The sequence below is a fragment of the Ochotona curzoniae genome, unplaced genomic scaffold (assembly GCF_017591425.1).
Source record: "Ochotona curzoniae isolate NIBS_2020 unplaced genomic scaffold, NIBS_Ocur_1.0 contig_3520, whole genome shotgun sequence".
Taxonomy (NCBI): domain Eukaryota; kingdom Metazoa; phylum Chordata; class Mammalia; order Lagomorpha; family Ochotonidae; genus Ochotona; species Ochotona curzoniae.
In genome coordinates, this window is record NW_024465894.1 from 28,361,520 (window position 1) to 28,381,941 (window position 20,422).

The 20,422-nt window shown below is 42.1% G+C and overlaps 1 protein-coding gene across 2 annotated transcripts in view; it reads right to left on the reverse strand.

The window, feature by feature from the left end:
- PLCB4 (phospholipase C beta 4) overlaps positions 1-20,422 on the reverse strand; it is a 141,338-nt gene that overhangs the window by 106,875 nt on the left and 14,041 nt on the right. For both annotated transcript variants that reach the window (XM_040981201.1, XM_040981200.1), the window contains exons 2-4: positions 7,249-7,329; positions 6,448-6,507; positions 4,754-4,897 (exon numbers count right to left, since the gene is read on the reverse strand). In XM_040981201.1, coding sequence (XP_040837135.1) covers positions 4,754-4,897; positions 6,448-6,507; positions 7,249-7,329 — 285 coding nt within the window. The remainder of the gene's footprint in view (positions 1-4,753; positions 4,898-6,447; positions 6,508-7,248; positions 7,330-20,422) is intronic.

The following is a 20,422-nucleotide window of genomic DNA, read 5'->3' on the forward strand; positions in this document are numbered from 1 at the left end:
AAATAACATTTTTTAAAGATTTATTTTTTTATTATTTTTTCATTGGAAAGGCGGATATACAGAGAGAGGAGAGAGAGAGAGGAAGATCTTCCGTCCGATGATTCACTCCCCAAGTGAGCGCAACGGGCCGATACTATGCCGATCCGAAGCCAGGAGCCTCTTCCGGGTCTCCCGCACGGGTGCAGGTTCCCAAAGCCCTGGGCCGTCCTCCACTGCTTTCCCAGGCCACAAGCAGGGAGCTGGAAGGGAAGCGGGGCTGCCGGGATTAGAACCGGCGCCCATATGGGATCCCGGGCGTGCAAGGCGAGGACCTTTAACCACTTGCGCCACCGCGCCGGGCCCGAAATAACATTTTTTAACATGGGCACTTTGAAACTAGTTCATCTTCATCCTGCCTTTTCCTGGTTCTGACTTATTTATTTCTGATCAATGGCTGGGCCATTAGAATTGACAGCTGAACAGATCTGCCTGTGGTTTGCAGTTAATCTTTTTATCTAAGTTTATTCGTGTGCTAAATCATGGATCTGAGACTTCTGCTATCAGAATCCTCAAGATCCTCTCCAAAGCATGACAAGGCTCCACCTCCAGAATTTCAGATTCTGCAGACTAGGGTAGAGCCCAGGCACCTACATTTCTAAGTGCAGGTTGACACTTGTAATCTGGTCCCTTGGGAGAACCCCATGGTTGAATATCAGCAGAGGAACAAGCTGGGTTGCAAGGGCATGGAGGATGTTCCCCAAGCCAGTAGGAGGGTGTGACTACATATTGACCTCCATTTTTTTTTTTTCTCCAACAAAACAAAGAATGACTCTCTTCTCCAGAAACTACAGCAATGGGCTTTCTAGGCGACCTAAGTTAAGTTCAATAAAGTTAGTGTGACACTTAATTGGTTTAAATAATAGCTGATTATCTGCATTAACTCACCCAATTTAAACCATTTTGTATGCAAAATGAACAAATCCTATTTTGTAACTTAATTTTTATAGCTTATTTAATGACTTGGTTGCATAAGCTTTCATATGCTTATTTGATGACTTGGTTGCAAAGCATAATTTATGGAGTTCACCAAATATTTACCACCTGCATAAAATATAATAAGCAGTCTGGAAATTGTCCCAACTCAATGCCAATCTTTAAATTTTGAACCTCATAATAACAGCTTATTTTTTGTAATCAAAGGAAAATCTGGCTTGGCATAAAATAAGAGATTTATTTCTGGAGATTTTAAATGCTGGTTGCATTTCAGTCTTTTGACGCTGGGATTTCAGTCTGCTGGGCTGCACCAGCTGTAACTAAATGAAAGACAAGCAAACTCCTTTCTGTGTGCGGGAGTCTAAAATTCTTCCCAGCTAGGTGCCTTCTCCGGGAAAAAAAAAAAATAGATGAGAGAAACTAGAGCTGTTTTAATGCTCAGTGTGCAATTATTTGTATAGCTTATGTGAGACAATGAACAAAGAGATGAGAATGAGACTGGAGAAAGAATGACTTTATTACAGTTTGGAGAGAAAAAATGAGAAAATGCCTTCTTCACATGGCTGCTTTATTCTGAATTTGAGTACTTTAAGCTACTCAAATTTATTGGATTTACCTATTCCTGAACAGCACACTGAATTTGGAGCTAAAAGGGGCAGCAATTTGTTAGCAATTTTTTTTTTAACAGAGATACTTTGAGTAGAGGAAATGAAAGCTAAATTCTCTAACTGGAACGACAGGAAGGATTTAGGTAAGCATGATACGATGATCCAAATTGGAAGGAGGCCAAGACACCAGGGTCGAACGCTCTCATCCTGTCACGGATTCATGGCAGCAGTAGCCCCGTTACATCCTGAAAAGGGACTCTAAAAATAACGCCATGGGATCCCAGGTTTTTCTCATCCTTTCTAGCTATCACAGAGTCACATCAGCTTGGCCTTGTTGTCAAAAGGTCATTTTCTTCATTTTCCTTAACAGCCAAATAACACAATATTCACTTTATGGTATTAAGGATTACATGATAGGATCCCCTTATACAGGGCTCATCTTTTGCACTATTTCAGTTCCCTGAAATTAACCTCTCCGTCCAAAAGTATTAAATGGAAAATTCCAGGAACAATTCATAGGTTTTAATTGCATCCTGTTCTGATTTGTATGATAAAAATCTCATGTTGTCTCACTCCATCCTGTCTGGGATGGGAATTTTGCGTTTCTCCAGAGGATGCATGCTGAATCCACCATCCACCTGTTGTTTACTTACCAGTTCCTTAGTTATCAGACTAACTGTGGTGGTACTGCAGTGCTTAGGTTCAGGCAAACACTATTTGACAATGGCACAAGTTTGCAAAAGTAGTGATGTTAGCAATTTTATTATACTATGTAATCATAATCATTGTATTTTACTATGAGTTGCTATCAACCTCTTACTGTGCCTAATTTATTCACTACACTTTATGCTAGGTATGTATTGTGCAGGTGCTCTTTGATTTTTGGTGGAGTTAAAATCTACTAAACCCATTAATTGAAAATATTACAAAGCTGGAAAGGCGTTTACGTACCTAAGGTACTGAACATCATATTTTAGCAATGTGGTATCTTGTAGTTCAAGTTGCTGCCCCTCACCGTTAAGTAGCCAAATGGACAGCCTAACACTGGAGGGAGCGAGCAGCCCCTGCTACAGGGAGGTCCCAACAGAGACAGTGGCAACATGGGGGAGAAATTTCTACATGTTTCTGGGAGAAAGTGTGTTCCAGGAACAGGAGGAAACACAAAGTTCCACAGAGGAAGGAAGGCAGAAGAGGGCCTACTGGGAGTGAACACAGTATTCTGCAGGGCCCTAGAGGGCTCCAGGCTGGGAAGGGAAAGGCTCTGAATTACATCTGAAACCGTTCCCTGCTGCTGCTCACGTGGCAAAAGGGTCAGAAGGACAAGGTCAAAGCAAAGACCCCAAACAGAAGCCTTTTGTAGAGTAAAGGGAGAGACCGACCTTGACTGAGGCCCTGAGAGTGATCCTGGTGGGGCTACGGGAGTTGCTTAAGGAACTGGAAAAGGTGAGACAAAGGAGGAACTGACTGACTTAGCAGCACAGAGCCAGGTCAGCTGTAAGAATGGCAGGCAAAAGAGCGCAAGTTGAGGTTTGGGAATTAAGAAGAGACTCTTCCGTGCAGCAAAGGGAGAAAGCATACAGGATTCAGCTTCAACCTTTGCAATAGGGAGTGGCAAAGCGTGCTTGTGAGAGGGAAGCGGAAGAAATATAACCTGACGTATGAAAGATGCCTTGTACGATGCTGTCATCTCTTATCGGAAAAAGCACAATCAAGTTGTCCAAGTCACACTCCCTAGACAACAGCTTATAATTGATGTGAACCTCAACTCTGAAAACCTCACATTTAACCTACAGTTGTACTGACTCACAATAAATGCTTAAAGCAATAAGAGAAAAAATTCAGAGACCCTCAGCAAAGGTAACATGGCTCAAGTCAGTAATTACCTCCATGTCAAAGTTAGTTATGCAATGTGGTATGCACTCAAGTAAACTTGGCCCTTTGTGTAGAGTAATGCTTGAAGAGTCCCAAGAAGCTCACGGGATATTCATAAGCAAGTCCTTTACTCCAAGCTCTCATAACAAATACCTCTCATTCACTGGCCATGCCAAGACTCATCCAGTGTTCCTACGTGCTATGCGCGCTGAACAATATTTGGTTCCCAAATTTATGCCATGTTTCTTAGCCAAAGCCATTTACTGATGGTGCTAAGAGTGGAAGCTTTAGTCAATGATGGTGCCAGCAGGGTACAGAAGAGGACGTGATGCCCTCCAAAGATAGTTCTCACAAGAGGCCTGGTTATGAAAGAAGAGATGATCTAGCCCTTCTGTTTTCCGGTCACTACACATCTTTTCTCTGCACACTGTTTCCTGCAGCCGTCTTGTGCTGTCTGGTTACAGGGATGCAGAGGTAACAAAATGAGATGAGCAAAAAAAAAAAAATTTTTTTTGATCTCTTAGGGAATTCGGAATTTAGGAAGTTACTTTCCAACTGCAGTATACACTGTTCTTTGCCAGCCTACCATGAATGACGTATGTTTGTTTCCAAAAGTATTTATATCTGTTGTAATGAATGATTACATAAGCCAATGGAATCATTTTGGGAAAAGAAAGCAGGTAGTTATTTCGCAAAGTGGATATTTTGGAAAGATTATTTTAAGGACAAATTGTAAACAAACAAACAAACAAAACCTGAAATATTGGGGAAAGAACTTATATAACTGTAAGCTGTTACACTGAGCTGCACACTGCTCCATGAGCATCCTGAACCAAAGTGGGTATCTGAAATAATGTATTTAGGGGTGAGGAATGAATAAGTCAAAAGGACACAGAACTCAACCAATACACATGTACTTAAAAAAAAAAAGCTTTTCAGATTTAATATTAAGAGACCAGCCAACAATTGGACACGTGTATAAGCTTCCAATTTGGCTATTTCAGTTACGTGTGATTTAATTAAAAAGTGGTCATATCCTCTCATCAACCTTTGTGACAAACTGACCAAAAATATAATTTCTTATGACATGGCAAAACGGACTGCTAGCCTACTCCATGGCTATATTGAGTGCCTAACCCAGAACATCTAGGTTTGTGTAAATACCTTTGATGATATTCAGACTCAATGACGTCATTTTTCAGAATGCATTCCTGTTGGTAAGCGATACATGACTACACACTTAAAAAAAATCCTCACATTACATGCACACAAAGGAGTAAGGCGAGCTAATTGGGGGCTACCTTAGTCACTTCTGGATTTTCAGCCACCATATATGTGAAACTAATGTTCACTAGATCCGTCCCACTGCAGACACAAACTATCCGGCCTTCCAAATCATTTTCTGATTTTCCAACAGCTTCAAGAGCAGCCAGGATTTTGGGATCCTACACAGAAAGAATCCAAGTAGAAAAGCCCATGTTAGAACACAGAGCAGGGAGGATGAGACACCATAAAAACAGCTTGCCTTTGATAGAAAACATATATATGAACAATTTTCACCCTATTTTTAAATGCCCAAATATCTAGCGTGATTCTACAGTATGTACAGGCAAGATGTGTAACACTACGTATTACCTGAAATTCCCTGATATTATTATGAAAGTTTACATTTAGAAAAGCATGTGGGAGAACCTTTGTTTAGATTTTGGGGAGTTGTCATTGTAGGACCTGGAGTTTGATGATGGGCTAGGCAGGTTCTGACTGGGACCCCTCCCCAGAGTACAGACATAAGGTTTTCATGAAGAGCCAGCGCCTTAATATAACCAGCTTCCACACACTATTTTCAAACATGAGATTATGTCTTTTGGAAAATGTAATCTCTAGAAGCCAAGGCAGCCTATCGAAGCAATGGAAGTTCACCCTAATGGGTAAATTAAACAGTGTTTTCGCTCCCCGTTTGAACTTGGAAAAAACACCAGCTTACAGTTGCACATATATATTGTAACTAACATAAAAAAGAGCACTTCAAAAAATAAAATCAAGGGTCCAGCTTAGTAGCCTAGTGGCTAAAGTCCTCACTTTGCATATGTGGCAATCCTATATGGGTGCTGGTTTGTATCCCATCAGTACCGCTTCCCATCCAGTTCCCTGTTGTGGCCTGGGAAAGCAGTCAAAGACAGCCCAAAGCCTTGGGACCCTGCATCCATGTGGGAAACCCAGAAGAAGCTCCTGGCTCCTGGCTTCAGATTTTCTCAGCTCCGGTCATTGTAGCCACTTGGGGAGTGAATCAACAGACAGAAGATCTTCCTCTCTGCCTTTCCTCCTCTCTGTATATCTGACTCCAACAATTTTTTTTTAAATAAATAAAATCTTTTAAAAAATAAATAAAATAAAATCAACAGGAAGAACATAATTTTGTTTGGAACAGCTGAAACTTTACAGAACTATTATGCAAAAATAAATAGGTCTTGTGCTAGCATGTTCTATAAGCTAATCTCTTTCAAATTCCTAGCACCAATATGCAAAAGCTTCCCAAGCAAATCAATCACTGTGAAGTTATTATTTTTTTTCCTTCTGCTGAAAGGTAAATTGCCAGTGTCTGTCCTCAGGTGCACAGACCTGGAACTACCTGAGCTATTTCCATATCAATCACAGATGAGAAACAAACCACCAAAAAACCCCAACAAACAAAAACAACCAACCAAAAAAACAAAAGCAAAAAAACCATGGAGGTGTGTTATCAAATTAACTTTTGCATTCAGGAAACTGTCCTGTGTGTATATGTATTTTAATGTCATTTCATGCATAAGTCTTGGTTTTCAGAGGTTAATAACATTTCTAACAGAGCCAAAGACAGCACAATCCAAATCAGTTACAGCTGAGAGGTTTAGGAACAGTGCCTGCTCCTAATCCCCAGGTGGTGACCGGACAGCAGCAACAGGTGAAGCAGCATTCCAGAGGCCACTTCCAATCTGGCAAACCCCAATCATCCTACCTTTGGCACAGCTCCGGACCGAATACTGTTGATGAGGGAGCATTCCAGAACCTGACCTTCCTGAAGAGAGAAAATACAACACAGTAATGAGCTTTAGTTCTATTCTGCCAGACCTATGCAAACATGTCTGATGACAAAAGCAAAGCTAATCAGAATATGGTCAAAGAAGGAGTGAAACCACAAAACAATTATTACAATAATCAGACACAATCAAGATCCATACATATCTGAACGCAACTCTGAATAATTATTTTTAAAATGTTTTTAAATACTGTATTTTATGCATGAACACTACTAATGTCTGTATGTCATTTAGTACAGATATGTACATAATATGTTAAGTGGAAATAACACTATTATATAATGTCAATTCTGATTTTCATAAATTTAGCTCCAATATTCCTTAAATGTGTATATTATGCCCTGTATCAAATTAAATTTGAGGTTATGCCAGAGGAAAATGCAACTTTTTGATTTCTGTTTGATATTGCTTCTATTAGGGAATCTTCCTATTTCCAAAACCTCCAGTTTAAGCATTGTAAAAACTGAAAGTGCTGTTTCCCAGCACTCAGGGGTTGGTAACTTTTTATAACGCTCACTGTGGCTCCCAGGCAAAAATCTACCAGAGCTAAGGTGAAGTCCTTGATTCCCCAATGCCTGCCGCGTGCAATTCGTTTTTAAAAATCTTGAATGAATGAATAAGGATGGAAGCAATGCCCTCAAGAGACACACGGTCTACTTGTTGGGAAATTAAGTGGTTTAGTGCAAAAAGTAAAAATAGCTCAACGTCTCATGCCATACCTTGCCTTCACTCTTCCAGGTCAGAAAGAAACCAAATTCGTCCACTTTGAAGAGGCAGTTGGGTTCAAACACAAAAGATTCCTGTGAGGAAATAAAAAATGGTAGTCTTCGTGTTTTGAATCTAATAAAAACGTAAATTTCTTTGAGCCTCTAAACTTAGAAAAAAATGAGAAACTGTCCTTTATCATCTTCATGCTAATAACCACATTTCTTACTATATTACAGAAAGTTTTCATTTGGAAAACTCTGCATTGACTTTTGCATTGAAAGACTGATTAATATACATCATCTGCTGGAGCAGGTTCAAGAAAGAGCAGGGCCAAGCAGAAGAAATCTTCCCTGAGTTCCTAGAAGAAAGAAGCTTGACAAGTTCCAGCTGACTGGTCTCTTTCTATGTAAGACAAATCATTGTATGCATCTAACAGAATGTAAAGATTTAGGAATCTATATTTTTAAAAAGTCATGCTGCTAGGAATTCTTTTGACTGTAAATTCAGCATTCGGATATCTACTCAAAAAATTGTTGAGACCTTTGCCTTTTTTATTTAACCTCGTTTGGTTAAATATCAGGTAGTTTTTTGAACCCTTCAAGAGTGTAGTTCTTACACCAGCAGCATCCAGATCATCTGGGGAGAATGGCTAGACTGCAGAATCCAGGGCTCTCATGCAAAGGGCCTGAATCGCGGTGCTTAGGGATGAGGCCTGGAAATCTGTGTTGTAACAATTCTCCCAATAATTCTGTTGCACACCAAAGTTTGAGCACCACTGCTCTGGGCATTGTCAGTATAAGTATGGTGAACACTACAGAGCTGAGGTCTGAATCAGGAAGCAGTGTTAGCCAAATTTGGGTCATCAGAACAGCTGTACTGCATGTCCAACAAGTTCCTGGACTCGAGTAAGAGAGCACCATCATCTTCAGAAATGCCTGGATCTGTCTCTACATCCAAATCAAAGATGGACTCCCAATGAAACTATTGGATAGGATCCTGGACTGTCTGGCATTGTCTGTACGGCAATGTCACTTTAATAACAGACTGATGGACTTATGACTGCTTATGAAGGACTGTATTATTTTAATAATATGGAGACAAGCATTTGGGGGGATGGGAATTTGGGGAACAGGTAGGGAAATCCAAGACCCTATAGGATTGTATCATAAAATCAAAAAGAAAAAAAAAGGTGTTTAGGAGATGAATCCAAATGCCCTGTGCATTCTGTTTACATTACACTCAGACTTGGCAACCATGCTTTTAATCAATGATTCCCACCAGGACCTAAGGCAACTGTCTTCCTAGATCATTGTAATATTAGCAATTAGGAACCTTCCTGAAACCATGAATTAAGGTAGAGATTTAAAAGGAATAAATAGGTCATAGGGCCCACCTATGCAGTGGGTGTCAGGTCTGTGAGCCCCAGGAGAGGGGGAGAAGGTCCAGTGTGTCCTGGGTCTTCTGGCCCAGGTCTTTGGGCCTGCCTGTGCAGTTGATGCTGGATCCATGAGCCTCAGGGGAGAGTGGCCTTGAGGGGCTGGGGTCTCTAGGTAAGCAAGTCTACTGGTGTGGTGGGGGCTAAGTCTGTGAGCCCCAGGGTTTGGGGACCCAACATGGCCCAGGTCACCTGACTCAGGTCTATGATCCCACTCAGGAGAACTAGTCCTCCACAGCATAAAGATGGAGTGCTGTGGGCCCGGTGTGGTGGCCTAGCGGCTGAAGCTCTCACCATGAATTCTGGGATCCCATATGGGCGCCGGTTCTAATCCCAGCATCTCCTCTTCCCATCCAGCTCCCTGCTTGTGGCCTGGGAAAGCAGTCAAGGCCGGACCAAAGCCTTGGGACCCTGGACCTGCATTGGAGACCCAGAGGAAGTTCCTGGCTCCTGGCTTCGGATTGGCACAGCACCGGCCGTTGTGGTCACTTGGGGAATGAATCTTTGGATGGAAGGTCTTTCTTTCTGTCTCTCCTCCTCTCTGTGTATCTGACTTTGTGATAAAAATAAATCTTAAAAAAAAAAAAAAGAGGGTGTGCTGCAAAGCTATGTTGCACATGGAGGGCATGGTAGGTCTTTGGGGCCAGCAGAGGACATGCGGCATCATAGCAAAAAATGGAGAACAGAACATATGGTCAACTACTTCAGCCAAACAATGACGACAAGTATCTGGGTGATTGGAGACTCTAAGGTTGATGGTGTCAGCCAAGGGGCATTGGGAAGGATTTCTCATCCACAGATAGGCAAAATCGACAGCATTCTGAAACGATCTCATCCACCTGGACAGAACCTTTGGAACATGCGCTGCTGTGACTCTGGGTTGATATTGGGTGGCCTTTTCCATCCTCGGGTACTGGGATGGTTGGGAGGCTGAGCATGGTCCAGCCCCTTATCTCTCCTCTACCCGAGAAAAGGGAAGAAGAAATAGAAAGCTTGGCAACAATAATCACACCCACTTCTCCCTAACTCTAGATCTTTCCCACCCTGATTGACTATGTGAACATCATCTAAAGTAAAAAAAATTTAAATTAAATAAAAATAAAATAAATAAAAGGCAATTATAGGATTAAGATTTTTTATTAGACATTTATTTTATTTTTTATGTTTACTGGAAAGTCAGATATAAAGAGAGGACAGACAGAGAGGAAGATCTTCCATCCGTTGATTCGCTCCTCAAGTGGTTGCAATGGCTGCAGTTGTGCCAATCTGAAGCCAGGAGCCAGGTGCCTCTTCTGAGTCTCCCAAGGCTTTTTGCCACCCTCAACTGCTTCCCCAGACCACAGGCGAGGAGGTGGGGCTGTCGGGATTAGAACTGGTGCTCATGTGGGATCCCAGTGCATGTAGAGAGGACTTTAGCCATGAAGTTACCATGCCAGGCTCAGGATTTTTTAAGGGTACATCCTATGTGGCTACATTGGTCAAAATTAAATTTCAGAGAAGCAGCAACATTCCCTGAAGTACATGCAGTGCCAAGAAATTGGGCTAATCATACAAAGACAGAAAGGGGAGGTTGAAGGAAAGCAGCCTTCGGTTTGTGCAGCAGATGATGGGTTATCAACATTTCAGTTTCATCTTGGCCATGTGCTGCACGGGGTAAGGAGTATGGCTAATGAAGCAGCACAGCATGGTTTCTGTGTCTGGAGTTGAAGCCCAGTCCTACCATTTAATATTTGGCTTCTAGAAAAAGACTTCCCAGGTCCAACAATCCTGGCCTACTCAATTGAAGGTTTTGTTGTTGTTGCTTTTTAAGTTTGTTGTGGGAATTTAACGACAGTGATCAGAAAGTACACAGCACAGAGCTAAATTCAGCAACGCTGGCCACTACTGTGTTGTTTCAATCTGTAATTGTGGTTGCAAATTCCTCACAATGTAAAGCTGTCAATATGTGACATTTTTTCCTCCTTTGAATGGCAATGTTAAATGCTAAACCATTTATAAAAGATGGGCAACATCTTCGTGTTGGAGAGCCAGAGCAGCACTGGTTGGGGCAGACACAGCTGACCTGGGACCTGTTGGTCTGCCTGACAACTTGGAAAGAGTTTGTTGTGGTTGGAGATGAGACGGAACCCACAAAGAAGAACTACGTCACTGCAAGTGTCTTACATATCAAACAAAGGCGTGAGACTTTACACAGAAGACTAGGGGCAGTCTGACACTGCTAGTGATCAAGAACTGAGAATTACCAACTAATCAAGATAGAAGAATGGACACATCCTGGAATACTACCCAAGCAATATATTGATGGTAATGAAGAATTCTGGTGACTATTGCTCAAATATTAAAATGGTATTTATAGGGTAGACTCAACAACAAATCAGCTACCATCATCATGTGCATGCACCCCATTTTGAAATAAGGGTTTGAAATGATCTATGGAATATTTTTTAAAAGACTTATTTTTTTATTGGAAAGTCATATCTGCATAAAGAGAGACAGAGAGATCTTCCCTCTGCATGTTCACTCCCCAAGTGTCTGCAATGGCTGGAGCTGAGCTAATCCGAAGCCAGGAGCCAGGAGACTTCCGGGTCTCCCATGAGGGTACAAGGTTCCAAGTCCCTGGGTTGTCCTCGACTGCTTCCCCAGGCCACAAGCAGGGAGCTGGATGGGAAGCAGGGCAGCAGAGATTAGAACTGATGCCCATATGGAATGTGGGAGCATGCAAGTCGCTAGGCTATTGCACCAGGCCTGATCTATGGAATATTTGAATATTTCAACAGATGTACAGAAGAATAAAAATAAAAGCCTATTTTGATGTAAGCATTTAAAAATTTATATATATATGTATATATATTTCATAATACATATTTTCCATGAACTTTCTAAGGTACCCTTAATAATTTTAAAACTGTTTTGTAGGGCTTGTGTAATGGCTCAATTGGCTAATCCCCTGTCTGCAAGTGCCAAAATCTCATATGGGTGCCATGTCTTGTCCTGGCTGCTCCGCTTCCCATCCAGCTCCCTGCTTGTGGCCTGGGAAAGCAGTGGAAGATGTCCCAAAGCCTTGGGATCCTGCACCTGTGTTGTATACCTGAAAGAAGCTCCTGACTTCGGATCAGTTCTACTCTGGCTATTGCGGTCATTTGGGAAGTGAACCAGTTAGTGGTTGAAGAACTTTCTTCACTTTTCTCTGTGGATCTGCCTTTCTAATAAAAACAAATAAATCTTAAAGAAAAAAAACTGTTTTGCAAGAGAAATGAACTTATCATGTAATTCCAGTTTCCATGAACTCTGAAATACCCTTGTACATCTATAAATAAGAATAGTTATCAAATTTATTGTGAGGCTGAACTTTCACTTCCTTAATTTCCTTGAGCACAATGCTCTTTTTTCCCCTTATTCTCTGTGTGTCCTCAGAGTTTGCCATCATCTCTTAAATCATTTTTAAAACATTTATTTTTTCATAAAATTTTATTTTTTATACAACCATAATTTGCCTTGCTTATGCCCTGTTCCAACTGGCTTGCCCTGATCATATTAATTCATCATTTTATTCAGTATTAGTATGTGGTTCTTTGTTTGCTAGCATCAATCAGTCTGCAAATTTTTCTCCCGTGTTTATAGACTCCTTACTGACTGCCACACCAGGATGGAATCTCTAAGGGGTCACAGTCCTTGAAACAGCTTTGTTTGCATTAATGTTCCTAACATCTCACACATCAAACGGACCCTAAAACTAATGTCTAAATTATAAAACTGAATGAGCAAATATTTTTCTTTCAAAAAAACCATTCTGAAGGAAGTTAATATATAAAAAGATTAAAAAAATTGTCTCTAATTGAGGTGATTAGACATGGACCAGAACCCAGCATGTTCAAGCCTTGGAGAGTTACCATGGACAGCAGACAGTTAGGGGCACTGCCTTGAGGTTGTCTTCCTGCAGGCATGGGTGGGTACCTTTCTCTAACCCATATAAGTTATTTTAAAAGCTGGAGGAAGCTCTGAAGTACCTCTTACAAATTGCCGTTGGACCAGAAGTATCAATTGGATGCCACTGAAAAGAAATTCTCAAAGCAGGATATGAAATCTGAGCAAGTAAAAAACAAGATAGGAGCAAGACAAAGATCTAAAGGTAGGCATAAATATCGCATTACAATAAAGAATAGGATTCCAGCTTTGTTCCTGGGCTTCCTTGCAACAAAAGCAAAAAAGAAAAGAGGGAAAAATATTTATCTGGAGCCTAACTGGACTCTAAAGACAAAAACATAGCAGTTGTTAGGAGCAGTAACTGCCAAGACAGAAATTCCCATGGGCAAGTGGTGGCTAGGGGGAGGTCAGAGAAGATTGGTGGTGTCGGAGGGAACCATACCATGTAGAATGACAACAAAGCCTACAAAAAGCTCATCAACTGTGCCTCTCAGCTTTTCAATGCCAACCCATTCAAACTCCCCATGAATAATCAGAGTGCAAACAGGAGGGATATGAGGCAATCTATGGAAAGCAACTGAGCACAATCTATTAGTTTCTCTCCGCTTTCCACTAGCATTGTAAAGGCACATAGCTCTATTCTTTCATCCTTAATAGCAATGTAAGTTTCATGTGGACACTTCCTGACCAGATCTTGGGGCTCCCCAATCAGATCAAGGTAATAACATCCTAGGTTTCATTGTGGGATAAATTCTGCTCCACAGCACCTCCGGCACGATAGCTTAGTGGGTAAATCCTCATCTTTCATCCACCGGGATCCCAAATGGGTGTCGGTTTGTGGCCTGCCTGCTCCTCTTCCCTTCCAGCTCTCTGCTTGTGGCCCGAGAAAACAGTCGAGGAAGGCCCAAAGCCTTGGGACCCTACACTTAATGTGGGAGGCCAGAAAGAGGCTCCTGGCTTCAGATCAGTTCAACTCCAGCCACTGAAGTCACTTGGGGAGCGAATCAATGGACGGAAGATCTTTCTCTCTGTCTCTCCATCTCTGCAGACCTGCCTTTCCGATTAAAAAAAATAAATAAATCCTCAAAAAGAAAATTCTCCTGAACATCCCAGCACAGCAGGGGAGAGTGTGAAAGCAAATGTGTTGGCTTTGCAATTACCAAACAGTTGGAAAAAATAAAATCTTCTAAGGAAACAAATCACAACAGAGCTTCATGAAGGAGGTGAGACAGCACGGATTTTGAATTCTCTATGATTCAGACCAAGTCACAGTCACACACTGAGAGCCCATGTTGGCTCATCCAGCCCAAGCTCTGTTTATGCCGCTGAAAGAGCATGGGAAAGGCCAGGATGAATGGATGAACGAGAGAAGTTAGAACGTATCCCTTTGTCGGGAATTTCTGAATGGTTGATGTCACAACAGGCTGAATAGAGATGCTTCTCCACTTCAAGGAGGAAAAAGGATCTTGGTAGGTTATGTGTCACCTTTAGTACGTGTCTCCTGACAAATACCGTCTCAGCACCATTAAATTTCAATATCTATCGTTAAATCATTCAAGTTAGTTTCAAATGGATGCAGATCCAATGTACTTTCCCTTCTTTAAATTTTGAAAGTTGTTCCCTTAAGTGATTGTCACCCTTTTTTCTTTCAAAGAATAGTACACTGAACAGTTTCAGGGAATAGAAGCCAAAGTATTCGGGAGGAGGATCCAGATAATAGGTCATCTTATTTTAATCGTAATTTGTGCTTATTCTTATCCCTTCTCTCCTACCATCATTGCCCAAGTTCACTGTAAATGTCTGTATCTTTACATTGTGGAGTTTGCATCCTAAAATAGGATGTAGCCAAGTCTTAGCACCAGCGAGGGATGGCGGTTTTGGACTAGCTCATCCAAGTTCCAATTCCGTTTGTTTTACAGATCATTTGCTCAGGGGCTGCCCTGTGTTTGCAACTGAAGCAGTAGAGCGCCATGCCAACAGAAGTGACAAGGAGCGGGGGCTGCTATGCTCCATCACGAATGCTGCGCTTTCTGAGGCAGAGGCCCCGCCGGGGAGATGGTGCTCCCCAGATGTTGGCAGCAGTGGTCTTCTGGCCAATCACTCCTCCTCACCAGGCATCAGCTGTAGAACCTCAGTCGTCATGCTAATTAACCTTCCCTTTGTCCACTTTTATTATCTGAAAACTGACACCCCCTGCTTCACAAAGCTCTCAAAAAATCAGGGTTGATGGAGTGTAAGTACCTTAAACAAGTTAAATGCTGAACGTTTAATTGGCCATAAATGGCACACAAACAGCTTCCATTTAATTTAAGGCTCACACACAAGGCATTTCACAATGCTATCACATTCAGATCAATGATGAGCTCAATGCTGTCCAGTAGATTTTCCATGATGATGGAAATGTGCTAGCGTGGCTCTACCAAGCACAGTCATCAAGACCTTCTGTGAGGAGTCAGATGAGAGTGCTAGGGTATTTGGTCCCTGGTGAAGTTAGCTGTTAAAATATAAGAACACGCTTCTCTCCATTTCTTACCCTTCCAAGAGCACGTTCCCCGCCGAAGGAGAACCAAAGAACAGAAACAACATATTAATTCCCCTCTCCTCTCATAATCAGAATGGGGGGAGGAAGCTGCCAGTCCCACCCTTCTGATATCCTTTGATTCACTGGTGCCCACTGTGAATGAGGTGGGTTTCTCCCCCCTTCTGAATGACTGTCCTGAAATGGTGTATAAACAATACTATTTCCACCAGTTTATGGTCTTTCCTTCCATGGAGCCCCCTCCTGTCACTATGGCAGCAGTCTTCTTTCTCATTCTTTTATAAATCTTTCTTTTTTTCTCTTATATCACGAGTGAGGAACTCCTTAGTGTGCAGAGTGATTTATGTTGGGAGAGTGGAAGGAAGTTGCTGAAGAGCTGGCTTTGACCAATCCTGGAATTTAGCCTGACAAAGTGCAAGGGACTGAGCATGTACATCTTTTGCTCCCAAATTCCTCAGCTGAAATTCTAATCACACGGTGATGGCATGAGGGGGTGGGGAACTTGGGGGAACAACTGGCCAGGTGCCCTCCCACAAGCAGTCCCAAAGAATTGCATCACCCTTGCCCCATGTGAAGACACCCCAAGAAGGTACCTGAACTGCGATGGCAGTCCTCGGTAGACACAGGGCCTGCCAGCACCTTGAACTTGGGATTTGAGCCTCTGGAATTCTAAGAGAGCTATGTCAGTGGTCCCAACAGAGCCAGACATAGCCTCTCAGAAATGTTCCCAGCTCCGTGAGATATTTTGCAGCTCAACTATGATTTGAATTTAGGGAGGAAGGATGTGTTTAGGTTAGTAACCTGAGAGGAAACAAACTAGCCTAACTGCTTACTTCACAGCCATCAATAGCTATGAATTCTCACTTAAAAACAGCTTTTAAATTTATTTTTACTTTGTTTCTAAGAGGAAATGAGAGCGAGAGAATGAGAGTAGAGAGGGCAACGGATCCAGCATTCCATGGTTCACTCCCCAAATGGCTACAACAGCAAGAGCCAGGACCCCGAAACAAAATCAAGTTTCCCATGTGGGCAGCAGGGACCCAAGCACTGAGCGCTCCCTGCTCCTTCCCACGGTGCACACAGGACTCTGACCCATGTTCTCAGAAATGCTACACAAGGGTCTCCAAGCAGTGTTCCACAGCTGTGCCAAACACCCAGCCCTGCTTTTCCCTTTCTCATTTACTTGAAGACCCTACCTCAGGTCCTTAGTGGCTAAAGCTCTCACCTTGAATGCACCAGGATCCCATATGGGCCCTGGTTCTAATCCCAGCAGCCCCACTTCCCATCCAGCTCCCTGCTGATGACATGGGATAGCAACTGAGGACGGCTCCAAAGACTTGGGACCCTGCACCTGCATGGGAGACCTGGAGGAGGTTCAGACCAGCTCAGCTCCAGCCATTGCAGCTGCTTGGGGAGTGAAGCGATGGACAGAAAATCTTCCTGTCTCTCTTCCTCTCTGTATATCTGACTTTCCAATAAAAATAAATATATTTTTAAGGGTTCCTTTCTGCAACTTGTTAATGATTATTGACCTTTTTGGTACTTGGCGGAGGAAAACCCACCATAGGAGAGCAGTGGAGGCCCCCGGTAAAATGGCCCTCAGGGTAACTCTCTATAGTTTTAAAAACATAGTGTGCTGGTCCAGACACCCAGGAATCTAGCCTGGCTATGCCCTTTGGTAAGTGTTTTTGGCAAAGCATCACTTTAGAGCAATTGCTCATTCTTTATGGCTTCAAGTGGCAGTAATTTCCAAACTATGTGCTTCTTAATTTATCAAAATCAATATTAAAAAGAAAGTAGAACAGGCATTTGGCCTAACAGTTCAGAAATGGCTCGATACCCAAATCTGGCTCCCAATCCTGGCCAGGTAGAAGGGAAGGTTCATTGGAAGGTTTCCTGCCATCTATTTGGGAGATCTGGAATGAGTTTCTTGTTCTGGCTTCAACCTGGATAGTATTTGCAATCATTAGGGAGTAAACCAACAGACACAGGCACTCTCTATCTGTCTCAAATTGGAAAGACAAACGAACAGAACAATAGGTTTTCCTGCTGGGAATACTTTATGTGTATTTTCATCAACTAAGATAAAATATTATGTTATTTTCATATAGAACATAGTTTTCCCCCACTGAAAATAGATACTAAAGAAAAATGTCTTGTTAAATAGTTTTCTATCCTTATAGGTTGATTTTTAGTGGTTCTGATAAAGTGGCACTGGTATTCTCAGAGGAGGCATTCAGGGGCAGTTATCTGAAAAACAGTCTTTCCTTTCTCATCTCCCTAAGAATTGGGGCTTAATAAAAGACCAGAATCAGTAACACAGTGTGAGTGGAAGAGATTTTTGGCTTAACCTTGAGTTTGTGAACTTTAGAAAGACATATAACAGAGCTTTAAGGTATTTCTTTGTATGCTCTCATCAATGCACCTAGTCTGGACCAATTGCACTAACCCTTAGCTCACCTTGGTTAACAGGTAATTCCCTTCACAACCCAGGATTCTCTTTTCTAGAAACTGTGGGAAACAATCTTGTTTAATCCACGTAACAACCTGAGGCTTAATGAGATGACTGAAGTCAAGCACTTTGCACTGCACCTGGCACAAAAAAGGGCCCCGACAGAATATGCTATGTTCAAGTAGAGAAGGTAACTGTTACTCTACAATGCCCACACCATCCTATTTTCTGTATTGCCTGTGTAAGGAAGATTAGCTGTAATGAACCTTAAAAGGACTTGATTTTTTTCTTCTGAGTAAGCCTATCTTTCCCTGTGCCTATTGTTTCTCAAACGTAAAGCCCCACCATCAGAGTCACTGGGAGGACCCAGAAAACAAAGGCTGCTGCGTCTTACCTACCGGTTGCTCATTCCACAGGGTTGAGGTTAGGACTTGTCTTGGCCTATTTGTTTTGTGACAACAAAATTGGCATGTGATCCTGGTGGCTGGAGTCTCCCAGCACCATGTTTGTCCAAGTGAACTGCTTACCCCACTCCCAGCTGCATCACAGCATGAGGAAGAAGCAGAGCAGACACAACTACATGCAGAAGGGACCACACTCGTGGGTCACTTTGTAACCAACCACTTGCCTGATGCGAAAAGGACATGAACCGCTTCCGGAGGTGGCTGCCTCATGTGCCAAGCAATTTCCATGAGGCTCCACTGCTTAAAGTCTCAGTCATCTCAATACTTAAGCCTGAGTACTATGCTTCCAAGTCACGCACCTTTGTGGAACAAGCCATATTGGTACCTTAGCAAGTCTGCCAGTTTACATTTCCAGCAAGTTCAAGGTGCTGTTGACATGGCTGGTCTGAGACCATACTTGGAGAAGCACTGTAGGCTAGCTGCTAGAGAATCATTCTGCTCAGACTGTAACCTGATTATGAAACAGCAAGCATGATGCTTAACCAGCGAAGCTACAAAAACACATTTAACAAGGTTGTTATGAGTCATAAAGGAAGCTGTTTGCACAACACTGGTTGAGCACAAGGTCCGGCACCTAATAACAGTTCGTGGTGGTAGATACTTCTATCTAACTACTAAAAACATGCCCACGATAGTTAATTTTATGAGTCAATTTGACTAGGCTAAGGGATGCCTGGATATCTGGTAAAATATTATTTCTAGATGTGTTTGGGAGGGCGTTCTGGGAGAGTTTAGCATTTGATTCAATGGATTAACAAAGATCTGGTCTCCAAAATGTGGTCATCATCCCATTTGCTGAAGGCTGGAGAAGAGCACAATGTTGGAGAAAGGGTGAATTGTTTGCTCTGCTCTACCTAGGGCATCCATTTCTCATGTCCCCCTATAGTAGAGACCCTGGTTCTCAGACTGCTGACTCAAAGGACACATACATTGTTGGTCTTCTCGCAGGTCCCAGGTCTTGGGATTTGGACTTAGACCACTTACTCCCTGGATTCCCAGGCCTTGTGTATGGGACTAGAACCATGCCAATGGTTGTCCTGGACCTCCAGTTTACAGATACGGGGTCACAGATGTTCTCACCCATCATCCAATGAGCCAGTCCCTCATGATAAATCTCCTATATGTCTCTGTATTCTGTCAGTTTTATTTCTCCAACCAAACCCCAACATAGCACTTTTCCTGAAACAAAAGAAAGAGTGATACCAACGAAATAGTTCCTCAACATTTTTAGGAATAGAGAATTAATACACACACATTGTACAAGTTTAAAGACAAGCAATATTCAAGAACTTTTTGGAATTCTTCACTTGAATATATGCAATGTATTTCATCTGCTAACTTGTTCACTTGAATGAGCTCTATTAAGTCAGTGGCTAAACCACATGTATTCGCAAACTGCAATTCCAAACTGAATGGATATGCAGAGCCAGGATGCTCTTTGGCCTTGTTGTCATCAGCCTGAAGATTTACAATGCTGCAATCACCCACTTTAAGTAAAAGGATTCCCCAGTGGCCATCATTCTGTCCATTTGCAGTCAACAGATGCAGCCGGAAGTGGCTAATATGGATCACTTTCCTGTTTATACTGCAGGCTGAAGAGCTAGCACTCTAATTTTACCACTGGATTTTAACTCAATTATAGGAATAATTAGCATAGCTCAGTAACACTCGAGGGAGCCAGGTAACTCTCACTCCGTACATTATAACGGCAATGACTGATCTTTTACACACCCTCTGTTTTGTTTTGTTTTGTGCCCGTAGGCTCCTTTTAAAGCCAACGCCACGCTAGGTTTCCTTTCCAGCTTCCTAATGGATGCATCTCACGTCTTGACATAAATCAGCTGTCCTTCTTGCACCCTTGGAGCATGGAACTCAAGTATCAGAATTTTCCGAGACACTATTTCATGGGTGAGGTATTTCTGTTTCTCCCTGGAAATAGAGTTCTTTGCTACCTTTGCGAGGAAATGAAAAAGAAGAAAACCCAAAGGAACTTCAAAGAGAGGAAAGAAAAACAAAAATGAGAAGAGCAATAAAAAATAAAGAGCATCTGAAAAAAGAAAGGCAAGAAGAGTTAACCATGCAGCAAAAGCTGATGCAGTTATCCAGTGAGAAAAGAAAAGGAGGATCAAAATACAATAACATAGCTGTAAGAGACAATGAGCTAAAAACAAGCGTCATTCAAACTATTTCATTACCATCAAGCTAGTCTGTCATTCATTTGCATATGTCATCATCTAGCCTTTAAGACAGGTGTCCTTAAACTATGGCCTGCTGGTGAAATCTAATATACCAATCATTAATTCATTTTTCATTTATTTATATTTCATTTATATTTTTGTGCTACCATGACAAAGTTGAGTATTTGTGGCCC